Source organism: Apteryx mantelli, chromosome Z (genome assembly GCF_036417845.1).
Source record: "Apteryx mantelli isolate bAptMan1 chromosome Z, bAptMan1.hap1, whole genome shotgun sequence".
NCBI classification, from domain to species: domain Eukaryota; kingdom Metazoa; phylum Chordata; class Aves; order Apterygiformes; family Apterygidae; genus Apteryx; species Apteryx mantelli.
This window is the reverse complement of record NC_090020.1, coordinates 46195232-46222229: the sequence shown is the minus strand read 5'-3', so window position 1 is coordinate 46222229 and position 26998 is coordinate 46195232. Positions and strand designations below refer to the sequence as shown.

Genomic DNA, 26998 nt, shown 5'->3' with positions numbered 1-26998 from the left:
CTACTGAAATCTTTCTGTGAATGCTAATGACAAAACTGAAATTCTCATTTTCAATACTTTATATCTTCTAGTTTATTTCAGATAATTTATTGTTATATTTTACAATTATCTGAAGTTTGTTGTGGGACAAAGACTTTTTTATCATGGGATATTCTTCATGCTTTCTTTCAAGTTCTGTTTCAAATGGTAGAATTATTAGAGCATTTTATAAAATGGCTGCAGTATCACTAATAATAGAATGTATCATACTTTCTTATACGGATTGCAAATAGGTTTCTCCTTCAAAAACTGTTCCCTCCCCCCCATCCCCATCTTTGGCATTCGGGGGGGGGGGGGGGAAGATGAAGCACTTCAGGAAAGGCTCCATCCATGGGGTGAGAGAAGGTTGTTGCCAGAGGCTCATCTGAGCTGAAGAAACAGGGGAGATGGTATCACAAGACTGAAGTCCAGGCAAGGCTGGGTTGTATCAGTGGGAATCACAGGTGGGTTGGCAGGCAGAGGAACCAGAGCAGAGCAGGAGGCAGAGCAGGGACCAGAACCAGCAAATGAGAGGCTGAAGCACCCAGCAGGTCCAGGGAACAGCAGTGCCCAACTTGTAGGCTCGCTTTCCATGCAAATAAATGGGACAGCCAACTAAAAAAGGCTCCTAAGACAGCTGCAACAAGTCAGTCTCTGTGTGTTGCAGTTGTCAGGAAGAATGATTGCCAGGTCAGGCAGATTCAAGTTAGGACACGCTCCTTACAAAAGCAATTTGGAAAAATCACTGAATTCTAGTTTTTCCCCACATGTATGGTTCAAATGTTTTAGTAGCCCATAGTGAGTTACTTTAAAAACATCTTCTCTGGGACTTGAAAAAGATAATAGATATTCTGTCTGCATTCTTCTAGTGTAATCTCTACTGAGTCTCTTGTTTTAACTAGAGGATTCATACACTACACTTACTTGGAAGCCTTGTCAGCATGTGGAGTAGAATATTTCCTACCTGCTGTAGCTGAAAATATAATTCCATGCTGTTTTTGTTGCAAATATTTGTATTTTTATAAACTTAAGTGACTAGTTTGAAGGCAATAGCAACAAAATAATATTCAATGAGTGGTGGAAGTTGTCAAATATGAAGTAATACTAAAATCTGAGGTCATTGTTTTCTCAGGTACTTTTTTTTTTTAAGTTTTGAGGCAATATTTTCTTCTTGCATTATGAATTTTTTTTAAGAGATGCTTTGAAATGTGAACTCTATAGACCACTCTAATATTACCTAATAAGTAGTAATTGTTTCCTGATTTTGTTGTTTAAATTTTAATCTTCCCAGTAGAACTTTATCATTGCAAAGGGTCACAACAACTTTGATTAAAAAAAAAAAAACTAGTAAAAAATACAGGAGGAAGTGAAATGAATGTTTGTATATTTAAATGAATTTCTTATAATGAATATGATATTACTTTAGTTTGCAATGATTTTTAAGAAACTTGGCAAGTTTGATAATATATGTTACATCTCTTTGCAGAACTTTAAAGTGATTTGGTCTGGTTTATAGGGGAAAGGCTTACCAGCAGTGAAGTTATGTACAAATGATGGAGAATGATGTAGGTAATAAGAAAGTTTGTTTGAGCATAGGAATTTTTCCCTAGCCTAGTGATTTTCAATGAATGATTTAAGTCCAGTTTTCAAATGAGCTATTTTGGAGTTAAGCATAGTAAATTGTTTCACATTTTTTCCTACTCTGTTTTATCTATGGCTTTGTAAATGCATAACAAACACAAATGAGTCTTTGCTCCACTTAGGAACAGAGAAACACAAAATTCCTTACTCTATTCAAAGCACAGGTTATTAGCTATCATATCTGAGGCAGGTAAAGTAGAAGTGATTTTTAAAAGCTCCACAGCTAAAACTGCTTTGGAATTTAGACCAAAATTATTCTGTTCCATGCTTGGAAGGTCTTTTGCATTCAAACTTGGCATAGTAACTGTGTGTTGAAAGAACTGCTTATTTTTTTTCCTTTTCATCTCTGTACACTGTTACAACATTTGCGTTGCTTGATTGTTCACCCCAACTGCTTTTTGGTGTTTTTAGCAGTTGTCAGCATGAATCTTAGCTGGTTAGATAGAACTCTGTGTTATGCTTGGGTACCACCAGGATTAGGCTTGGATGCAAGCAGTCCAAGCAGCCACTTGTATAAAGCTCAAACTTTGTACTCTGCATGCTGCATCGGCTCGTTTGAAGGAACAGCCTTGAGCCCATCAGTTAGCATGTATCTACTGATCGGCAGTGTCTTACTGCCCTAGTGTGTGGTGTCTGCTCTGCTGCATGCTTATGCGAGTGCTCAGTGGCACCCAACTCACTGTCAGCGTAGAATAAAGACAGACTTGGAAGGTAAATGTCCTAATTTTGTGTGGGAAGCGTGTGATGAGAGAGTTCAAAGAGTGAGAAGTATGGATTTTGAAGGCTGGTTTGACATGGGCAGGATGTGGAAGAGCTTTTAAAGAAAAATATGGGGCATGCTCTGAATGTTGTCTGAGAATCTGCATTATTGAAGACTGAGTCTGTAAGCTTTCTCCTCCTGTTTATCAAGTATGTTTTTTTAGTGTTATTTTAGTATGCATAGTACCAAATTGTTCCTAATAATTATGGTCAATTGCAGACTTTTCACAAGGAATTGTGGCTTGATAATGTTCTAGGAGCATGTAATATAAAATTTCAAGGGCACAAAAGATCTTGTTAAAAAAAAAAAAAAAATGTTTTCCTGCAGCCAGACCCATCTTTATCACTTGAATGCTATGTAAGAAGATTTGTTGTGTTCATCTGTCATAAAATTGCCTAATACCAAATTAGCAAGCATTATCAAGTAGTAACTTTATTTACCCTATATCTTTAGCCTCTGCTTTAATGATTTTAAGTAAACAGAAGTGAATATTAATAAAATTTTCTCATCTGTCCAAGGCTTTATAAAATTCTAGGCTAATATGAGTGTGACAGTGTGATGTAAAGTATTTTTCCTGCTCAGTACTAACAATTATTACTAAGTTCTCTCTTGTACTTAACCAATATCCGACAGATGTGTGTGTTGGTTTGTTAAACACAGAAGATCCTGGAAGCTTGAGAAGCTAGTATAATTTGTCATTCCTGAATTAGTGTGCCTTATGGTGCACCAAAATAAAAATCAGAGGGTTAAAACATATGCATGCATTTTTATGCAGTGGTAGCCCTCTTCAGAGCTGCATCTACAACAATATTTCGGTTTCATTCAACCTGGTACATTATGCTTGAGGGAGAGAATAATGGGGCAGCGTATGCTTTCATTTTGTTTTTAAGATAATTTCAAACTGTAAAGCTATTAGCAATAGTGAGTGAAATTTTGGCATGTGATAAAATGCATATATGCATTATGTGCTGTTGTCTGATGTAGTGATTATCAGTGAGAGCCCACTTGCATACTGTGGTTCACTTGGAAAGCAGGCACCAATTACAGGATGACAAAGACTATGTGTGACCTTAGCAGTACGACAAATAGCTGTTAGTTTTAATATCTAAGTGGAACAGTTTGATAAATATATTAGCAGAAATGAGAATATCTAAATCAAAATGAAACAGACTTTGTTCAGCATCATGTTAAATGTACTTAACATTGTAAAGCAAACCAGGAAAAAAAGCACTTGATAAATATTGTAACCTGTGCTAAGAACTTTCATGAATGTAATACCTTAACACGTATTTCCTACTTCCTTTTCCAGTTTTTCAGTTGAAAATTTTGTTTTAATATGTTAAGATCTTTATATCTGGTAAAGAAAATGGTGGCAATAATTCTCCTGCTATTGTTTTTTATCCTGAAAGCAAATGGGACAATGTGGTCCAAAAAATTAAGAACACTTTGGAAAATGATTATTCCTTAAATTAAAATGTTTCAATCTCCTCTTAACATTTGCTAAAAGTGAAATCTCTTGTACTTTTCCTTGATGCTGGTATGAGAATGTTTAATAGCACATGCTTTTAAACTACAACTCATATATTGATTTTGAGATGGCCACATAAAGATATTGTGTCTTTTTTTTTTTTTTTAACTCTCTGAATGAAAGTATGCGGGCTTTGTTTTTAAAAACTTGGTTGTAAACTACATTCTGTTATAACAGTATTCACTCTCGCTTAATGCATAGTCAACAGAAGATGACCATAATATATTTCAGAGCTTAATTGAACGTAAAAGTGTATAGGAAGAAGGTAACTTTAAATCGTTATAATTCTAATAAATTCCAAAAGCTTTTTGTTAATTTTCTTTCACTTCTGTTGATTAATCAAAACTGTGTCCTATGGAATAGACAATTACACATAGTAGGATTGCTAGGAGATTGCTCAGTGCACATCACAGCAGCACAACGCACGTTCCATAACACTCTATTGGCATCGGTACATTTTTATCATAGAGTTCTGGTATCAGTTTTAGTCTGTAAAAGTCCTAAAGACTTTGAGACTCTGAATCCTAGAAATGAATACTCTGTGCTGTAATTTGGTTTTGTTTAGGTGCTGAAATTGATGCATTCTCAGTAGAAATGGGGCCAAGTCCTTCATCTTCCAGTAAAACTGATATTCTAATATCAGGGATACTGCAAAACCAGCATGTTTGGTTTGGTTTTCTGTGAGCTTTAAGGTGGAATGATTTATTGAATTGGCAGTACACTTGTTTATTTGTTTGATCTGTTTCATTAGTAATAGAGAATGCTTGAAATATAATTAGGACCTTACCAGTAACATGATTGATGGTAGTAGTGTTTGCAAGGTTGTTAGTAGTTCAGATGCTAACAGACTATTAAAAATGAGAAGTAGTAGTTGTTTCATTGTATGGTATAGATTTAAAATATCCAACTATAACATTTTAACTAAGTATTTATTAAATAAGTCTGTGTAGCAAGAAGCTTAGAATTGTTTTTGATGCATCTATGGGCTGTTGAAGAATATTTGCAGTGTTGGTCATCAGCACTGAATGGATACTGTAATTGGCATTTGTTATGTTATCTTTTTCAAGTGGTTTCGTGTAATATATGAAACTACCACAAAAGATTTAAGAAATGCAAATTCATGTCTATTTCATGTTTAGAAAAGTTTGTTCCTTTTTCAGTACACCTAGGAGAGAAATGGCTTTTTGATCTAGCAATATGTTATTTTGTATTCTAAAATGGAAGTGTTCATATCTGATTTTCACTTAAGTCATTTTTGGCAAGAGCTTTCGAGAGCTTTTGTGAAAAGTATATACTGTGTTGTTTCTACATACATACTGTCATGTTGCAGGCCTAATCTTCTGATAGAAATTTGCTATATAGTATTTTACAGTATCATATTGTGTGGCAAGATTTCTAGAATCTGTTTTACAAACTCTTGAATTGTTAACTTCTTAGCATGCTGTTTACTAAGTGAGCTGAAAAAAGTGATTCTTTAGGTCCTTTTCCACTGGCTGGAATGTATGTTAAAGGACATAGGTACTGGCACAAACTGAAAATTCTTCTTTCCTTTTCTTTCCGTAGGATAAGAAATGGGTTCTCAATCATGAAGATGTCACACTGGGGGAATTACTGGGCAAAGTAAGTAACCAATGAGCTAAATAACATTTAAATAAGTATATATTAGTCATGAAGTCTATACATTTTCTATTTTCCTTATCTTTTAAATTACTCTGGTATGCAATTTTTATACCAGTTCTTTTACTTCAACACAATCATAGCATTGTGCTTTAAGTAAATGTACATCACATTTACAGGTAAATGATATAATATGTTTGTTTTACTGCTGAAAATGTTTAACTGTAGCGTGCATATTTTTCTCGTGTGGAAGGCCTAAAACCTAACCTGAAAGCTAGCTAGATTTCTGTAAAGCATTTATGTGGCTATTTTACTTTGTTGAATCTTACAAAAGAAAAATATTGTTGCAGAATAGGAAGTTTTAAATAAATGAAGAATTTGATATAATAAGGTGATTTAACCAACACTTGTTAAAACAAATGCTCATTGCTTTTGTATGACTTACTGAATGACAGGTAACTTCACAATAGTTACATGTATTAAATTAATTCTTATGTGCTGTAGTTCATATCACAAATTCTGCTTAGTAGCTGTAAGTCTTTAAAGTACTCCTGCTCAGGTAATTGTTACCTTGTTACCCCACTTACAATTTCAGCAGCTTTGCACCTACCAGCAAAGTTAGGGCAAATGCTACTTTGGACACCATGTCCAAAAGATGTCCAAAAACTTGAAAAATAGGCTTAAATGAGAAGCCAAATGAAAACAACAGTTGTCTTAGTATTAAGAGACACACTACAAGAATCAATTAAACTATTCAAGAAGTGAGGGAATTAAATACTGTCTGAAGAATCTGTTTCCTGGGATAAAATCTCTTCAATAGTTTTAAGATGACAAGAAGTATTAACTATCTTTAGACAGAGCTGCGTCCACAAAAAATGCTATACAGGTGCAGTGCCAGTTTCCCATTCTTAACAGAAACGTCTCAAAAGGAGAAAAATAAAGATGATTCAAGCATAAAGAAATAAAGATTCAGACATCAAAAAGGCTTATCTTCCGAAAAAGAAATATGAACTAGGCTTGATGAGTGAAGGTAGTTAAAATGATTTTATGAATGTATTCATATTTTTGGTGCAAAACATTTTTTACCCTCAATAAAGACAAATAGGTGCTTAGAAGCAATTATAAAAGCAAATCTAGTTAAGAATTATTTAAAAAATAATGAACTGAGTAACAAGTTTCTTGGTCCATGATATAAATCTGTTATGTATCTATCTCTAAAAAGCTATAGTCAAACTAGAAGAGATGAGAATAACAGGATGATCAAAGGTGTGGGATAGTTTCCATATGAAAAAATGTTAAATAAACTGCTGCCATTCACCCTGGAAATGAGAAATATGAAGGATGATAAAATCTTGAGTGGCCTGCAAAAGGTGAATAGGAAAATCATAAAAGTTTGATGCAGAAGAAGATGCAAACTTTAATAAGGGGAAGATTTTTTTTCACCTCAGAAGTGAATGGTCCATTTATTCTTTACTCTATTCACTAATACCCTGCAAAATGAAAGTTATATAAAATAAATGTTGTATTGAAAATCATATATAAAGTGATAATGAAATATTTTATATCAAGAAAACATTTTTAATACTTCAGTAGTCTTTAAAGTAGATTCAGTTTTTACTATTAAGTACTTCTAAACAGAAACTTAGAGGAAAGAATATTAGGAGTGATTCAGCTGCTTACCTGTGGGCATCTAGTGCTATTTTAGATATCAGAGGTAGCGTGCTAGCCTTTAGAAGTGATATTTTAGAAGGGATTCAGGATGACTGTTGTAGATGATATGTGGTGTTTGCCAGCTGTGTTGCTGTCTCAGTTATCCTAGAATGTACAAAATACTACTAGAGACCTGTGTTTAGGCACCTGAATTTCTTCCTTTGTAAGTAGTAACACTATTATTTTTCATCTGCGAGGGTTTTTTTTTCCTTTTCAATCTTCCTTCGGCACTACAGTATTCAAGTGCATGATATAAAGAAATCTCCATCACTGAAGAAAGAAAGGAAGACATTTCCAGGAGTTTTTTTGCTGTCTGTTGAACTCACATGCAGCTCCAGATACAAGCATGTGGGAGAGGAGCTCGTGGAAATATACCTGACATACCTTTAAAATGGGGTTGTATTAGTTCTTTGGGAAATACAAAGCTTAACTAAAAGAGTGAAATCTTCAATTTTTGGGTTTGTTTTCTTGTGAGTTTTTGTTTGACCCCAGTGTTTCGGTAAATAATACACTTCTTCCTTCAGTATCTGTCTTAATTCCTTTTCATTCTGTTTAAGTAGCAAATAATGTGATGAAGACTATTCTGCTAATTATTTCAATCACATCCTATGAAAATTGAAAAAATATATAACTTACACTGGTGAAAAAAATCTAAAATGGTTATAAAAAGGAGCTGCTTTCTAAATTCATGTCCAAATGTGAGGGCCTGCATACTTGTCTTTATAAAACAGTGTTGATCGGCTTAGCTTATAAAAAAGTATATTGTGGGACACTTAACCATTTTGGGAAAAAGCACATTTTTTTCAGTGCTTTTAATTTACAATCAGAATTAAGGTTGAATATTGATTATTTTTTTCTTAGTTTGCTTTTTTCCTTCCGTGTATGTTTGAGAATGTTTATGTGATTTTAAAATGTTTTGTCCTAGTTTCGCAGATCATGTTTTCGTATCTTACAGACAGAAGTTGAGGACCATTGTTAAAATACAACAGTTTGAAAATGAAAGAGGGAGGGAGTAACAATAAGAAAGAAAATACTATTTTCAGTATCTATTGACTTTAGAAGTTACTAAGATGTTTTACAAGAAAATCATAATTACACAATTGATGGGTTTTCTTTCTCTCTCTTTCCAACAAGGTCAATTTAGAATTCATATGTAATATTCATATAACAGATATACGATGTCTGTGTGAACTGAACTGTGTTAAGGGCAAAGATATTGGAAGGAGACTTCATGTGACTTCATAAAAGCATTGTAAAATGCTGTACCAGTTCAAATGCTTTCTAGCATGAGATGTCTGCAGTATTTTTCTGGATATTTGTGAAGGCTTTGTTTAATAAGAATTATTTTTTTCTCCTGATTTCAGGGTAATTTTGGTGAGGTATATAAAGGAACATTAAAGGATAAGACTCCTGTTGCTGTAAAAACTTGTAAAGAAGATCTTCCTCAGGAGCTGAAAATAAAATTTCTGTCAGAAGCCAGGTAGGTTCTCTAAATTTAATTAAAATATATTTATTTGGGGTTGTTTTTTCAAAGCTTGTTTTTGAATGGATTTATAAAAAATGACCTTTACAAAAATTCAAAGAAGCATTCTTAAACTTTTCCTTTTCCCTTTTTTTCCTCTCCCTCAATACATTCTACAACTGTTTCCCCAGTAGCTAAAAATAGATATTTTAAATGTGCGAATGCAGCAGCATCTGCACTTGCTTAAACCACCTCTTCAGCAAAGCAGGCTGTGTCTATAAAAACATATTTCTGTTACTGTAATTGCCTCCATTTAGAACTTTGTCTGAGATGTATCTTAAGGATTGGGATAAGGAGACGTTGTTCACAGAATCACAGAACCACAGAATCGCTGAGGTTGGAAGGGACCTCTGGAGATCATCTAGTCCAACCCCCCTGCTCGAGCAGGCTCACCTAGAGCACATTGCACAGGATTGCATCCAGGCGCGTTTTGAATATCTCCAGAGAAGGAGACTCCACCACCTCTCTGGGCAACCTGTTACTTTAAATGTGATTATATCAGCCATAAATCCTACCTTCTCACGTGCTCGACTAACAGCTCTTCAGATTTGGCCAGGTTATAGTATACATCCCATTTACTAATTTTCTCTTCGGAAGAAGAATCCACTTCAGAAGAGTGATTCTTTGCTGTTTCAGACAGCGTATGATTGCATACCCTGTTTTTCAAATGGCAGTCATACCACAATATACTAAGTATTTTGAATATAGGCTGATTAAGCAAATAATTAGATTCTAAGTCCTAAGGGTAGAGGGAGTGTATCAAGATAATTTAAAAATTATTTAAATAATTAAAAATAAATAAATTTTCTTGCTCTCTTCTTCTAATGGAACATGATATATTTTCATTTTTACCAAAAAATAGTATGATCAATATGGAAAAGTATAAGACATTATATAAAGAACTAATATCAGCCATTATAGTTTTTGAATATTTTTAAATGGCTCATAACTCAGTTGGCTACTGCAGCGATCTTTCATTTGCTAAGCGACTTACCACTGAAGAAACACTGTAATGCTAGGGAAAAAAATGAAATGCATTATTTCTCACTAAGTATGTATGTACCAAGTAGGCTACTATTTTACTCTTGCTCATAGGAAGAAGAGAAAAAGAAGAGGCAGTTTAAGTTACCAAATAATAGAAAAAAAACATTTAAAAGTTATAATATCTCTCTAGAATTCTTCCTAGCCCTTCATTTTACTTATAAATCGTAGCATGCTGGTTTTGGCTGCAAATGTTCATATTAAAGCATTGTGTAAGAAGATGTAAATGTTTTTGTTTAGTTCTCCCAAATTAAAATTGCTGTCTCTATATTGTTTTAAAACTTATTGTACTAATTAATTTTGTGGATTAAAATTGCAATGAGTGTGATTTGAACAGCACATGCTTTTTTGACATAACTCTGCTACTGATTTGCCACTGAAATGCTATTTAATTGGAAGGGTTCTTGAGAAATGCCAAACCTGTCAAGCAGTTTTTCAGTTCTTTTTTTATGTAGACAAATGGTAGGATTACAATCAAAATAATATGGTGTTCAATCTTGATTTCTAAGTCAGTTGATATGCCCTCAGTTCAAACAGAATGATGATTTGTCTCTTGCATTGTTTTTGTTTTGTTTTTTAGCAATAGCATTAATGGCATGTTCCATTAAAATAACACTAAGGGTTTAAGATATTTTCATATGATACTTAATAGGTTTGTACAATAAAGTTTATTAATATAATAAACCTAATGTATGTTTTGCAGAATACTCAAACAATATGATCATCCTAATATTGTAAAACTTATTGGAGTTTGCACACAACGGCAACCTATTTATATTGTTATGGAACTTGTTCCAGGTAATTTTTTTTTCTTTTTTCACAGCATATGTTAATATGTAGTGTTTCTGTAGCATAAAAGGTATTGTTTGCTATTTGCTTTTATTTCCATTCTAATGACTGATCTCAAAACTCACCTGTATTGCAAATCTTTGTAGATCTTCACTTCTACCAGTTTAAGAGTGGAATGAGTTATTCAAATCTGTTCTAAGTTTTTCTGTAGCCATTCAAAACAACAGAATTTGCTACAAGGTATCTCTGCCATATCTAAGTTTCTTTCCTGAAAAGATAGTACATAATACTTTCTTTAAAATTAGGGTTATATTGTGAATGCTATGATGCTTGTATTTAAAGTAGCTACATGAGTGGGGAGTGTTTCAGTTTTAGTAATTCAAATTTGGATTATCTTTGGTAATATAAATAGTAATTGATAGGTTGCTGTTTCTAATAAATAGCTTTCTCTTCAGCAAAATTATTCAGTTTATCAGATAGTCTTAATTTATTTTTGGAATTTTGAGTTCATGTTATTCACTCACAGTTGCAGAGTTTCAAATTGTTGGGATGATATCAGCTTTTGGGCAATTTTATTGCTCTGTTGATTCTCTCAGCAGCTGGAAAATGGTGTTTTTGGTAGCCTCTAGTATTGCTTAATACGCACCAGCATGCTTGTTTACATATCACTAGTTTTGTCTTCTAAATTATACTGCAAGCTGTATTACAAACCATTTCATTCATGAAGACTTAGTAAATATTGTTTATAATTCTTGAGTACTGGCTTTAGTACAAGTTCACTGATGAAATCTTTTACCTGCCTTTATTCAATTAGATTATATTAGATTATTGTATTTGCACATGTGATTAACTTTATGAAAATGGAGACTTACAGCATTGTCCTGAGACAGGTCCTGAGACAGGCATACTTGGTAATCAGCTTCTCCAGACATCTCTGCCGATAAATATAAATCCTGATCTTCTAACACCTTTATTGTTCTGGTTCAGGGTTTTCAGAGGCTAGCAAAAGCTGTAGGAACATACTAATACAATTTTAGAAGGAATTAGTGAAAGTCTTTCACCTATTCCCATGTCAAACCTATCCAAAAATTCTTCTCTCGCCTGACTTTGAGTTTGCAAGAAACTTCTTAATTCTAATCCTATTTTGCTGGGCTGTAAGTGCTCTGGCTAGCTTCCATGCTGCATGCCCTCAGTAACTTTGTACTAGGTTCAAACCATCACACACTTCTTTGTGTTCTTTCAAGAGTTAAAACTTGGCCAGCACACCAATCAGCTAGGATAAGGATGTCACCTCTGAAGAAGTTGACAGAGGAAAGAGAGACAAAACACTAGGTTAGTTCAGTTCAGAAAAACAGTGACTCTGATTTTACTAGTTTTCTGCTCTATAATAGCAAGTTGGATGAGATTATCTAAAATAATTATTATTAGTGCTTTGACCTGCTGCCCTTTGAAGAAAAAATTATTGGTGGGCTTGCTGACTTGCAGTCATCACTCGGCTTTCTCAGCATGTGTTTTGTCTGTGTTTTGTCTTACAGATGCTTATGCTTGAAGGTGTTTAAGCAGTTTAATTCTGATGTTCTTTTTAATAGTTAAAAATGGAATGTTTTAGGTTAGAATTGTATTCTGTAAATGTGCAGCTGTGAAAATATGTGATTCATAAATCTGTGTGGCAGGTTTTTCTCTGAAAAAAGATTAGAAACAGCTCCATAAAATGTGGAATCCCCCCTGTGACAAGTTTTTTGTGTTCTGTTTAGTGTTTGTGATTTTCCTGCTGTGTTTTTTTCCAAATGCATGTATACTGTTTGGTGCTTACTGTGTCTTTTAAGATTGCTTTCATGTGGGTTTCAGTGTTTCAGCAGTGGCTAAATCTGCTTTTCAGTTCAGATTCAGATTTCAGTTCAGATTCTTCTTTTGTTCAGGTGTTAAAAATTGCTTTGGAAACTCAGCACTTCATGTAGAGAGGTGATTCTGTCATTAATTTCCTCTGAAGAGCAAGCTCTGTTGGTTTGTTTGTTTTCCGTTGTCCCAAGTGTAAATGGAATTGAGGCCTCTGCATCTGGATAAGGGCATCACTGAAAGCAGTACAGAGTGGCAAATGCGTACTTAAGCGTCTGTGCCTCCATTGTTAGGTACAAAAACATCCCAGATGTTGTTAATGAGATAGAGAAATAAAGCAATTGTCAAAGATAAGCATCTTTTATAGGTAGATCCTTTAATTTTTGTGTTTACGGAACATAACAAGTGACAGGCTTCCTAAAGAAAGGATCACATTGATAAAGAAAATTCAAGAAAGTTGGCATAGCAGTGAGTAACTGAGAAGAAGGTAGCAGAGCATGCTGCAGATATATAACCAAAGTGAAAAGGTAGATCAGAAATTATATATGTTAATGAAAAAAACCCATCATTTGCTTACATTTCAGTTTCTTCTAAGATTGCTGATGGCAATTTTGAACTAACTTCACACATCCACCCAGTGTCAATTCACAGTAGATTACTCTAACAGGGAAAGGCTGTGTTATCTTTTTCCCTGCCCATCATCTATCAAAAAATGAAGGAAATATCTTAATCTTGTGTGTGTGTGTATTATAACTTCTCTTTACTTTAAGGGATGCATGTGTGGAAAATAGATTCCATCTCTCCTCTCCTGGACGGGCTGTTAGAGGCAGGGCTCATCTCCTCTCCTCTCAGTCTTGTCCCATGGGTCTCCCTGCGGGAACCACTGCGAAGGGGGAGGAGAGCAACATTCTGTAACCAGTCTGCAGCATCCTTCTCTAGACCTTGTTGGTATGATGTCTCACTAGTCCTTCTAGCTTCTCAGACAACATTTAATGAAAAAAACAGTCCCTTAAATTGACTGAGAAAGGAGAAGGCCTGGAAAGACAAAACTTGCTTTTCTTTGTTACTCTAACCATATTTTTATGATGGTACTTAAGAAATTTTATCCACTAAATTGAAAACATAGGTGTAAGACGCTTAAATTTTTTAAAAATTAAGCTGCAGCTTATTATTGTAACAAGTTCACAGAGTCCAATAAACTGATTAAAGAGAATTTCTGCTGAGGACTCAGAGATCATAACAAATACTTCAACAAAGAGATATTTTATGATTGTCTAATAGAGTATGCCCGCTGGCAGTCATAAGATAAACATCTTACATTTTAAAAAAAACTATATGCAGCAACACATGAGACCAATCAATATGTTTTAATATAGGAAGAAACAACTGGAATATTTTAAAAAGAGTTGTGTTATCCTGTTTTCTAGGTAAGCAACTGGCACCATTCTCCAAGTTAGGAAGACAAATAATTTTTTCTTTGAATGCAGAATATTCTGCCAGCTGTTTCTTATTTCTTGTGACACCCATACCACGAATAAATATTTCAGTAGGTGGTAGTGGTTACCTACTAACAAGAAATCCTTGGTTGGTGTTCTAAAGAGCATTATTTGGTAGATATGTGCTTCTTGTTTCAGAAATTGTTTATAACATCATTTGGACTGCTTTCTAACAGCTGTTTCTCGAATTGATAAAAACCTTAAACTAATAAAAATACTGCTTGTCACTCAAACAGAACCTAAGACATATGTAACAGCAACCCTGTCCTTCATATATACATTGAGAGTTACGTGTATAGAAGAGATGTGACACAAAACAGTCTTTCAGGAATTTAAGATGAGAATTAAAAAAATAATAATAAAGGAACTTTGAAAACCCAAACAAATTATTCTTCCTCTCTTCCCCCAACCCAAGAAGATTGCCAGGATAACCATTGAAGTTCTTTGTCCTTAATTCTTTATCACATTAACATTTTGTATATTTGTAAGTTAACAGAGATCTATAGAAAAACCTTATTTGCAGGATTGAGTTATGCTAGGTAACTGCAGTGAAAAAGCAGTTTAGCAAGGTAGATGGTTTTAAAACTTTGATTTGTGGTTGTACAGTGGCTAAATTCCCAACAGCCTTTAAAGCACTGTTACAAATAATTTTATTCTGTCTTATATAAATAACTTTGGAGTATTACCTGGAAGGAACTACTGCCTCAATCTTTTCAAAGTCCCAACATCGAAGTTGCTGTGTGGCTTTGAATATGTTTCCTGACTAGCTAACTTAACTAAATTAACTGAAATTTTACAGTAATGTAGGCTTTTTCTGTGAATTTTTAGTTGACTAAGAATTAATAAAACAACTCTATTGGGAAATGTTGTTTGTATTGCAACATTTGAATGAGGATCGTCTCATAGCCATTTCTGCTTCCTGTCTGGTAGTTATGACTCTTTCCTTTTGACAGCTTTAGTTATCAGTTTGAAAATACTAAGACTATTAAAAAGAAAGAAAATTTGAGGAGAGCAACACCCATGCATTTTGTGTGCCCGTTGTTTCACATGCACTGTGTATTTCTAGTGTAAGTTTGACAGTTGTTGGTGGTGTGTGCTTACCTTTGCTCACATTTTCTGTTTTCATATTGCCAGCTTCAACCCTTAGCATTCTGTTAGGAGTCTTTTAATTAAGGATAGGCCTGGACAGTGTATATGGTCATGCCAGCAAATCTTCCACGCGCATACGGTAAGGCAGATGTGCTGACTTCTAGATCATACAGGTGATGAATCAGTGAATCTCCGCTCCCTGGGCATGTGCCGGGGTGTCTGGAGCCCGAGAGCGCTTGCTGTGGGGTGCGGGCTCGGTGTGATTTTGCGCAGAGCTCCCTGCACAGGAAGTCACACCAGGCTAATTTGCTGAGCGTGAGCTGATGATCTGCATGGCATACGCACACTAAGTGTGATGCACCCAGTGGAGAACTGTGTTTTAACTGCAGGCTGTTATTCAAAGAGTGAGCCTGGGAACTTGGCTTTACAACCCCAAACTTTAACTTGCAGCAACGCCTGGAGAGAATACAGTGGGTGAAGTCTGTGCCTGCTGATGCTGCTCCCAGTGAGACTACTGAACAGAGGGGGGAAAAAATAGAGTATTTGGATTGCCAGTTACTTCCCCTAAGTCTCCACTGACCATGAGTAGATTTCAAATGCTGTGTTAAAACAGAGCTAATGAGAACCCCATACCAGACAAGGCATATTGTGTTTTACAGTACAATGAAATAAATCTTGCTGTAATTGCAAGATTACACAGTGAATTTTATATCCTTCATTGAAGGAGTGGAGGTGATTCAGATCAGCTCCAGTAAAAGCAGAGTGCAGCTCGCCAGTTAGTGTATACTGACCAAAATTTTCATACCTTTCAAAAATTCTAGTTGGACAGACAAGACTATTGGAACCTGTTAGTATTGTGAAAAAATCTGGTAATGATATAGATTGCTGTGAGTTTTTTTCTCTGTAATAGTCGTCTTTTTTTCTTACCACTTTATAAAGGAATGTCAGATAAGCAGGTCTGATAAGATTTGCTGCGAAGATGGTATTTGAGAGATTTTTCTGATATTTTCTAATCTTAAAAAATATGGATTCTGTATGATTATATAATTTAATACAGTAACTCTTAGTAATCTATTGTAATGTGTTTTACGTGCTCAGTTTATCCTAAAAAGGCAAGAAGAAGTTAAAGTGAAATGAGAGTTACTAATGATTTGGGGGAAAAAGAAATCCCAGGTGTGTTTACGGAGAATCCATATGTTGAAGTTTGCCAAATGCTTGAAGTTAGAATAGGCCCTTGAGTCTGTGGAGTTGTCTTGTGAACTTGATTAAAGACTTAATCTGACTGAAAATCTGTTAAAGGTGGCATATTAGTCTTAAAATTGTTCAGTGAGCATACTGTTCAGCTGCATATTTCACACCCTGTGAATGCAGTCTGTAGCTTTTAGGGCAGGAGTTTCCTCATATAAAAAAGCCTTTGTCAGGGATGGTTTTCAAATGTGAGGATTATTTTTAAGCTATGATTTATACTACTGTTTAAGGAAGCACATAACTTCTCTCTGAGGCCACATCAATCGAAAAAATTGGACATTTTACTCGTATTTTCCAGGTCAGTGTATTCATTGTTCTTTTCTCTTTTTTTCCTTCCCTGCCCCAGTGGGTTTTCTGTGCTTTATCCCACACTGTTAGTCTTAAAACTACCGTAAGAGAAGGAAAAGAAGAAGCTCAACTATCCTTCTGTCACACCCTGTCTTAACAGAACTTTCCTTTTGAGAAGTCAGGCATTCAAAAATAGGCAGTTCAATATTCTGGCTCGTCTGTTGAGTCTTAATTTAGCTTCCTCTAGCATATATATATATATTATGAAACAACCTTTAATAACTAGATTTTTGTTCCTTGCCAGATCCTTGCCTTGTGCAATTGTGAATCGTTTTTCAGTATTTGTTTCTCTTCTCCAAATCTGTTCTGTGGCCACAGGCCTTATTTAATGTATCCTATCAATTATCTGTTCTGAGTGTGATTTCCCCCCTCCCCTCCCAGTGGACATTTCTGGAGTTTTCCCCCTAATATTAAGTGCATTGCAAACTTTACTCTGGAATACTATCATGCATTTCTGATACAGCTGTAGAATTCCTATCTGATAACAGGTGCATGCTTTCCCCTACCCTCCCACTCAATTGGATACTGAGTTTGTATTCCATGTTTTATTTAGGCTAATGCTGACATACATTGGAATAGATTTCCTGAACACTTGCAGCTGCAAACAGGTAGAGCTATGCTTGTACATATAAACGGCTATGAAAACATCCAGTAATCTGATAGTACAAGAAGGTTGTCTGAATTTAACACTGAATTCAGGTTTCAGCTATGGCTGTTCAGCTTATGCCTAGACATATTAACTAGCTTTCAAGGTGGAATTCAGCAAGGTCATCACATCCATCTTTGCAGCTGGATAACGTAACCTGTTGTGATTTGGACTGAATCATTTGGGATGCAAATTGTCTATGCCATTGATGCAGAAACAATTCAGAGGTGGCAGGTTTTATTAGCTCAGGTGCAGCATTGCATGAATGCAGCCATGCTGGCTCCCAGGCACGTTCCTAAACAGCATAGCCAACCTTACAATGCCTGTAACAGGATCTCATAAGCCATTCCTAAACCAGACTCTGGGGCTACCTCTGCACCCTGTTCATACTATTCTGTCTGCAGTTGGCTTTGGTCCAGCTTGGCTTACTCACTCCAGCTCTTACTCCATTTTAATTTGTTTCTACCCCTCTGCAACCTGCCAAGCTTCTGCCTCTGCCCCCTTCTCTGCTGTTGAGCATGTCACCCCCCAACTATGAATCAGAGAGCTCACCATGACTATGTCCCACTTCATCCTCTCCTCCCCAACCCTCTTGTAACCTCCCCCACATCCCAACTCTTCTTCCTCCCCTTTCCTTAGTATTATATATTCATGTGTGGCTCTGCCCTCCTCCTGTTTGCTGCATGGTTTGCACCTGTGAGGACATTAAGAGAAGAGGGGGAACAGTCAGATTCCTCTGCTGGGCACTAGATGATGATGATTAAAAATTCCTTTCAGCTCAGAGCTTCTCTCTGATGGAACAAAACCAAAGCCCTGCTATAGAGTCTTTTTTATTGTAATATTTGAGATTAGAATTTGATTTTTATCTTTTCAGATATTTAAGGCTTTGATGATACTGTGTTTTATAACAAGGCTATACAAAAATAAATGCCTATTTCATCCATCAGCAAGTAGACAAAACAACTGGACAGTCTGTTCAAAGTCTGGATGAAAGCAACCAAACATAAAAATTTAGCAGAAGTGTTTTGACAGCTGCAGGCACTTTTGTGTGCAGTGTTGTTTCTTTAGTTTTGTTTGTAGATATTCCTTCATCTTATTACTTTTCGCTTTACCTAAAACAACTTCTAAGTAAAAATATCTATCATTTTTAATGTGTCTGCATTTAGAGAGAAATGTTCATTTTTTTCTTTAGATTAAAAAAATTGTTCTACATGTGTGTGCTGTTTCACATGGATCATCATTATTTTCTTGCCCAAAATCTCTTTCAAAGATATTGATTTTTTTTTTTTAACATAGTCCAGTTTGTAGGAATTAATGTAACAAATCTCAGTGGAAGGCTTCCTGGACAGGGAGGATAATTTTCATTTTAGTTAATTTCTTAGTTGTATCTGCCTCATACTGCTATGTCCTCATTGCCACAGTACCAAGACGTAGTGTCCCCGTTGTCTCAGCAGGATTATTTTGTGCAGCCCAGAGGAGAAAAGGTGCTGACTGTTGAGTTCTCGCTATGATTTCTGGGTTCCTCTTGACTGGTGATGACACACTGGTTTTTGGACAGGCCTTTATGCCTTTGGGAATCAGTGGTTGTTGTGGCCTGATCACTGGCGTCAGAATCTGGCTTACTTGACCTGCCTTAAATCTGAGGCAAGGTTGCTGACCCTTGCCAATTTTTTCCTCATTTGGAGAATCTTATGGCAACAGTCTGCCTTCCTGTTAGAATAACAGGAAGAGAAACGGCACATGTAATATGTTGTAACATTGTCACATCTTCATTTTATTGGAGTGCAGAGCTTGTGCTGATGAGTGATCTGTGCTGTGGGCTCCTCAGAGCACTGGTCTTCTGCTGCCAAGTCACCTGCACCGTGGTCTCGGTGCGAGCAACATCTTCTCCGCATTCCCTGCTTTACTGCTGCTAGTCATGCTCCTGGCTGTCGTTCTTTTGATCTCTTCTTTCATCTTTGCTTTCACACACATGCTTTTCCATTCCTACTTCATTTATATGGGTGTTAATTGCTATTGCAAAAATTTATGTGATTATAGGAATTTTTATGTGGTTTAACAGGAGAAATTAAGTTTTAACTGGATTTTGCAGCAGTAACACAATTATTTTTCTCTGTAAGTAGTTGAAAAACCTTGGGTTTATTTACAGTTTTCATTACCACCTACGTAAAACAAAATAATTGGTGAAAGTACTGCATTACACACAAATGTTCCATTACTTGAAAAGTGAAATTCTATTTTGTGTGAAAAAAGTGAAACAGTATTTTGAGGAAAGTGAGAATTCAGCATTTCTAAACACTTAAATTTTTAATAGTGTTTGTGAAATAGCTGTTTATTTGTTTTCAAAAAACTGTTTACCAGAATTACTGCAGATACATTTTTAATATTTAAAATCAATAGTTTTAATTTTGGATTTATTCTGTTGATAATGCATATGGGATTACAGTACTAGGCAACAAAGAAAATGTGAATTTTGACAGTTAAAAGACTGAAGCCTCAAATTTATAAATACTTCCAAGTGCAGATAAAAATTATTTTAATATTATCATAGTTTATAAAACATGTATGAATACTGAATCATGGTGCCTCGAACAAGTGGATAGGTACCATTTTAAGTACCAGCACAGGAGAACACTGAAGTACATGCTTATAATCAATCGTATATGCCATCAGTCAGATACTAGCATAGTGAAATATTTTGTAAATTGGTATAGCATATTTCATTGCAGTTTCATGTTTTTTCGCTTCTTCTCATAGGTCATAGATGTGGTTTCTGTCTTGGAAAATGGTAGCTTCTTTTTGTTTGTCACACTAATGTTATATTGCCATAAATATTACATAAAGAATAGCAGAAAATCTGTAGTATACAGTATAGTATACTTTATAGTATAAATTATGGCAACCACTATTTTTACTCTCTTAAAATTTCTGTATGTAATAAGAAACATTTCACTTTCACAGTGAAATACATGAAAGGCTGGTTTTGGATGAATCCAGTTATAGCAGGCTGCTCTAAATGGAGCTTCCTGCTTGAGTACCACAAACACTCCAGGCCTGTTATTTATCCTTTTGTAAATCCAAAACTGGTAGTTGATCTCTGCTTGGTGGTGATGTTATTGTGGTCTGATTATTTCTGTAGCACTTAGAGCTGTTGGGGCAGAACTCGTTTTCCGGTAGTGTTGTGTGCCATTAACTGGAATACCAGGTAGCTATGTAGAATACAATGGAAATTCCATGCACAAGAAGTAGTATTACTTTCCATTATGAAGTCATCTAGTTTTGTTGCTGTTGTTTCAGAGTTTGTCTAATTGGTCTGTTTATTTCATTTTTATCAACAGCTATTATATTGGAGATTACATTCTGACACTATGTGCTGCAAACAGCAAATTACTCCCTTTTATATTAAAACTAATTTAAGAAGCACATAAAGATATCACATAGCTGGAGTTGCATACTGAAGGGTTTGTAGTGAAATCCTCTTAACTGAGCTTTGATGCTATTCATGTGGATGGTTTCTTGTGAAGATGAATAGCTCAAATATTGGCCACAGTAGATTTTAATAGTCAGAATTTACTAGCAGTGTAATTCTGTTAGTTAAAGGACAGATAGCTAACCCTATATTTGTGTCATAATGATGAGGATAATCAGATTTAACATGAAATGACATAATACACCTTGTACAGAATATAAAAAATATGAATCACTTTTCTTTTTCTTTTTCTTTTTCTTTTTCTTTTTTTTTCTTTTTTTTGTGGTCTGCAACTAATAGTGCTTTCACATCAAGGTCGAAAAGAGTGTTTAAAAAATATTTTCATGACCTCTATTCAATGACAGATACCAGAAGACAGAACTACTAACAAAAACATGCCCTTTGGCTTTTTTTCCATGTTGTGACTCTAAGACAGATTAGGGTAATTTTATTAAAAATATGTTCAGATGATAGGCATAAAATACATTTAGGCATCTGTGCTATTTTTGCTCAAAACTGTAGAAATTCATATAGTGCATGCCAAAAACTGAAGATAGATTAGCAAGCCTGAATCACCTGCTGAAGTGATGTTTGTTTTGGGAAGTTACAGGCTCATACACTACCAGTTTGACACATTCTAATATTTGAATCTGAGCAGCTTTCCATCCTGTTCAAAAATGAGCTGATAAAAATTAGGATCTTAATCTGATTGCCTCAGCATATTAGAAAGGAATATATAAGATAATTTAAATGTTTCAATTTAAAGTCACCAGTTTTTATTCTCATTTACAAGAGTGTAGGAAACCATTACATTGAACTTTTTACATTAAACTTTCCAAGGCACTATTGATGGAATATCAAAAATAAATGTATCTGAAAAATACATTTTTCAAAAATATGCAGAAGTTAAGAGAAAAAGTATTTTGTTGCATAAGCTCAGCTACATGATGGTTAGTTTGTACATCCCTGGAATTCTTGGATTGACAAGTGGGTTATGGGGGACTGGTATATTTGTAGGTCATGAAGGTTCATATAATCTGATAAAACAGAAGGGAATAAGCAATTTATAGCAAAATCCTGTTACAGTGATTCTTTGTTATGGTAAAATAGAAACTGTGATTTGTAAATCATGAAGACTAGAAATTAACAGTTGCACTATATTCACATTATACTTTTAACAAAGCAAACTTCCTGATTTAAAAAAATATCATCGTAAATTTAATCTGCCTCTTAACTGCCTCCATCCTGCTTAGATGGGAATGTCCTAACAAGCACTGGAACCCTCTGTTACCGATTGTTATATGGAGCATTTGTTACATGGAAAATAGTATTTTCTTAAATGTCAGGAGACAACTGTTTTTACTGTATCTTGTTTAACTTTTCTTTTAAAACAATTTGGCTTACTGTCTTAATTTCTTTTTCTGAGATTGCTGTTGTAACGTCTAGTTACTACTAAAATTTATACCTGTATTCTCTGTTACAGTAGATTAGCTCTTACACACTTTTAGCTGTTTTTTTTTGCCTCACAGGAGGTATCTAACAATTCCTTTACATGTAACCCAGTTTTGGATTTGATGAACTATATGTTGGTTAAATTATGTGGGAGCTGGCAGTGGTGGTAGCTAACTGTTGGTCCACTGGCATAGTAACAGAGGGTGGCCAACAGGAGATCTACTGCTGTACCTATAAGCATAAAATCATGGGAAAGAGCTAGTTAAATGTTATGACCACAAAATAAATAGTATTGTGAGATAGTTTCATAAATAGATACCTGACAATAAAGTGATCACTTAATGTTTATTTTTGGAGCAGTTCAGTGCAAAAGCATATATAATTTTAGGTCCATCATCTTATTTGGAAAAATGTGCTAGAATGTTGATTTATTATTTCTAAATTTTTGAATAATTAAGTATCTTTTTATTTACCTTGATGCCTCATTGTCTTTACTAGCTGGTTACCTGAGATCAGAGTTTTTACTATCATTTGTGGACAGCAGTAACTCATTTATACAAGGTAACTTATATGCGTTTTGACGCACAGTGGTCTTTTAAAGAATTATTTTTCCCTGTTTATCTCTAGTTCAGAATTATATTCTAGTGTGCTCATAACTGAGAAGATATTTTTGATTATGTTTTGATCATGGTTTTGCCACTGACATTTTTTTCCCCCTCCTGCTGTGGCCTGTTTATTTGTACCTTGGAGCAGTTCAGGTTACACTGTTATTGCACAAAGACGGTGGTCATTTAAATAGTAAGTCCAGATTTCAGTGTGTCAAATGAGATTTGACACAAAACAAGATTCTTACCATGGTAATATGAAAAGACAAAACTTTATGTACAAATCTCAGGAGGAAAATTAATTTGCAGTGGCACAAAAGAAGAGCCTCAGTGTGGCAGAGCTGCTGTTTTATCCTTAACGTTGCATGGAAGGAGAACGCTGGGGCTCGGTTTCGGAGGGCATCCGGAGGGAAAGGTGGGGTCTTGTGTTAAGGGTGGGAGATGGAGCAGCCTGTGCCTTGGCACCTGGGTCTGCTTCAGCCAAACAAGCCATGAGGTTGGAGCGCATGGTGAGCCAGTTAGGGCTCTGGTGGCCTGGAGCCACATCATCATGGGTCGTGAGGTGTCCCTCCGTCACGTGGCCAAAATTCAGGCATCCTCCATAATCCTATGATTAATGCACTGAAGTGATGGGAATGCACGTGTGCTTGGAAATGCAACGTGTCCTGTTGCTTGCATATGACTGGTCACACGACTGGTCGTGCAGGCTGAACTTTGGCGCTTCATTTGTTGCACGTGCACTCTTCTGACACATGACAAATATTTTGAATATTTGTTAAATATCAAAAATATTTCAACTGATGTATAATTTAGTGAAAAGACAGAAGAGGCACTGCAGTTTCCAAATTCTAGTATCTCCATATGCATTTCTACTGCTTCATTTGGATTATCATGCATGTGTCTGCCTTTTTTTTTTCTTTTTTAAAATCATCATACTTCATTAATTTTGCTAAAAATGGCCACCAGCAGTAGTGTTGGTGACATGGAAGGAGGAGGATACTGTCACAGGCCATGATAGCTTCTAGGTATCACTTTGAAGTGGTTATCATGGCTCTAGTGGTGCACGCGTTCCAGTCCACAAATCCTTGCCACATAAGATAACGGCCTATGAATAACAAAATTCCAGACTTAAACAAATTGAAAAAAAGGCACTTGCACTTGTCCTTTTTATGATTTTGTGGTTTTAAGCTACTGGTTTCTTAAAGGCACCTAACAAGGGGAAAGGGATGGGCTGAAGCTGCAGTGCAAAATATATTTAAATTGCTTTTATTCCGTCTGAGCAGAGTCTGGAGATACTTAAGACCCTTTAGAAAGTAAACAAAGTAAACCCTTCTGTAAGGGTTTGAAGACTAATTTTAGAGAGAGTTCAGCAAACAAAACAGTTGAGTCTTCACAACAAGAATCAGTAAGGAGAAGGAAAAGAAGAAGGGGTAGTAAAAATCATTATTAGTTAAGTAATTACTAGTATTAAAAGTAACACCTGTGACTGGAATCTGTAACAGTTGTCTTTCACTACAGATTTTATTCATCTTTCACATGAAATGCATGGTAGTCATTGTGCAGCTCATTTGTATATGTATTTTCAATTCCAGTTTGGAAAGTTCCATTGTGTAGGATGTTGGGCATTATTTTAAAATGACTTTGACTGGATGATTTGCTGTTGTTCAGTTGATTACAAGTTGTATTAATTTGGGGGTTTCTGGAAGAGTACATATTTTCCTTGCTGTTTGTACTGCGTAGGACTCCATTTATACCTCTGTATCTTTGTTCTGTTTCATAAGATGTGTGTTGAAACTCCAGCTGATAATTCTATTTTTATCTGTAAATTTCCAAGTGTAAAGAAGTTTCCAAAAATGAAAATTTATAAAATTGGAAATTTATAAAATTGGAAATTCTCCAAATTTATAGAATTGGAAGTTCTCCAAATCATTGCCATGTGTCCCAGCACTTACAGTCTTGCATCTTGTTGGGTTCCATTTCCATTTTTTTAAGCCTGTTAGACTTAAGTGATAGCTAAATGTTTTGTTTTTCACCAGTATTTATAACAATGTTAAGATTTATTTTCAAGAAAGAATTCTACTCTTGCCGTAAGGGTTTTAACCTCACTTCTAGTAATAGCTACAATTAATGTTTAAACTCACACTGATGTTGTTATAACACTTTGTATAAATAGACCTTTCTTATTTTGAATTCATTCCTTCCTTTTTAATATATCTCTGTCAGAAGCCTTCTTTCTTTTTGGTATATCAAACTGAGGTCATCTGCTTTTTCAGCACTTCCTGCAGTAAGTTGCTGCCTTCAATACTGGAAAACATTGGTTGATTCTTGGTAGTTTTTTAGGATTGCTTGGCAGTTTTTTTGTAAGTTGTCTTGATTTTCTGTTCCTGTACAAACAGTGCCACAATTTGTCAACACTGGAAGTAATTAATACTTTACATTAATATAGACATATAATCATACTTACTAAAAGATGATTCCTATATACAGAGCAGTGAGCACTCAATATATAAACAAAATAATTCTAGTCAGATTTGAATGCAAACATTGCTTATTTGGTAGTGTGTGTGTGAATTGCTTAAAAATGATTTTTAACTCTCAGAATAATTTTGTTTACACGTGGAAGAAATGGCACCTACTTCAACGGCGCGGTCTGCTTCTTGCCAGTTACCGGACCTGGCCGATAACCCCTCCGATTAAAGGAAGGGTGGCCATTACTATTCCGGTTTGCAATAGCATCTGTTCTTTTAAGTTTTCACTAGAACTTAAAATTCAGTATTCCACGACTGATCCCGTCAGACTTTGGAAATGTCACGTACGTGACTGCATCTCTTGTAAAACAGAAGCCGTTTCAAATTGGCATTAGCGTCACATCCAGGCAGCTCGGTTTTCCATCGGTGGGTTATCCAGCCTGCCGTGCCGCGTGTGCTGGCGGCTCAGTGCCGCTGCTCCCGAGGCAGCGCTGGTGTCCGCGCTCGAGGGGCGCTGCCTGCCCCAGCACGCGTGTGCTTGCTGCGCTGCGAGCGAACGAGATCACTTGCCTTTGCTGTCATCCTCGCGCTTTCACAGTGTGCTCTGGTAGTCCAATTTTAAATACTTCAGACTATCCACTTTCAGCTTATGCAGTTTATAAGCAATGCTTTGTTACTCCTGAGAACTGAAAATTGACTGTATGCACTTTAAATACACTGCGTTTAGCTGTTAGGTTAAGAATTGCCGGAAATTTGTCACTAAAGAAAGCACGTATTAGATAAGCTTATTCATCTGTTCTAGTCCCCTCTGCTTGCACAGGTTAATTGGAAGTCAGGATAATAAGAAAATATAGTGGTTTCCAATTTTTCTGTAGTATTTCTGTGCTTACAAAAAAGGAAACAAGCAAAATGGAAACTGTTTTTTATCTAGAGGTTAATCAGGTGTTTATTTTCTCTGAGTTTTCATGAAGGAACAACCTATTAAGCCTTCATCTCCAGATACTAGGTACTAAAAGCCCCCCGGTCCTAGGCAAAATAACTAAATAAAAGAGCGCAGCAGTTGGCAATTAAGATGCTAATCCCTCTTACATTTACTCCAGCTTAATATTTGAAGGGCCTCAGAAGTTGGGCTTTATAATAGCAGGCTTTTTTTTTTTTTCCTTTAGTAACCTCTTATTTTAGTTCTTAAAATATGAAATGTAAGTATGGCCTCCTAAGAAAATACTAGCTAAACATTTTAATATATAATGCCTTTTTACATTGCTAAGAAACATAGTAAATGAAATTGCGTCATGATGCATTCTTGTGAGAAAGAATAGCTATAGTCAGTTCAGTGGAAAGTGGAAAAAAAGGAAGACTGGAGCAATGACTGTCTATAAATTAGCAAGTAATGTTGTGATTTGAAAAGCTACATAGTGATCTTTTGACATTGCCTACAACAATTAGATTTATTTTAGAAATGACCTTTATTAAAATAATATCGATCAGAACTTGGTATTGCAACGTTTATATAATGTCACCTGTGTTTATCTTTTTCCTAAATCACTTTTTCTGAAACATTTTTGCAAACACAGATTTCCTTTTGGGAATCCTTCATGCTGTTGCCTTCCTCTCCTAAGACAGGATGGCAGCACCTTAGTTCCTCCAAGACAGAAAACTATGAAATAACAGTAATAATTGTTTACAAAGTTTTATACAAGTTAGGGAATAGCTAA

The 26998-nt window shown here is 35.4% G+C and overlaps 1 protein-coding gene across 6 annotated transcripts in view; it reads left to right on the top strand.

Moving 5' to 3' along the window:
- The window catches only part of FER (FER tyrosine kinase), a 183158-nt gene that overhangs the window by 111684 nt on the left and 44476 nt on the right, over positions 1-26998 (top strand). For all 6 annotated transcript variants that reach the window (XM_067316386.1, XM_067316385.1, XM_067316383.1 and 3 more), the window contains 3 exons: positions 5511-5567; positions 8639-8754; positions 10541-10635. In XM_067316386.1, coding sequence (XP_067172487.1) covers positions 5511-5567; positions 8639-8754; positions 10541-10635 — 268 coding nt within the window. The remainder of the gene's footprint in view (positions 1-5510; positions 5568-8638; positions 8755-10540; positions 10636-26998) is intronic.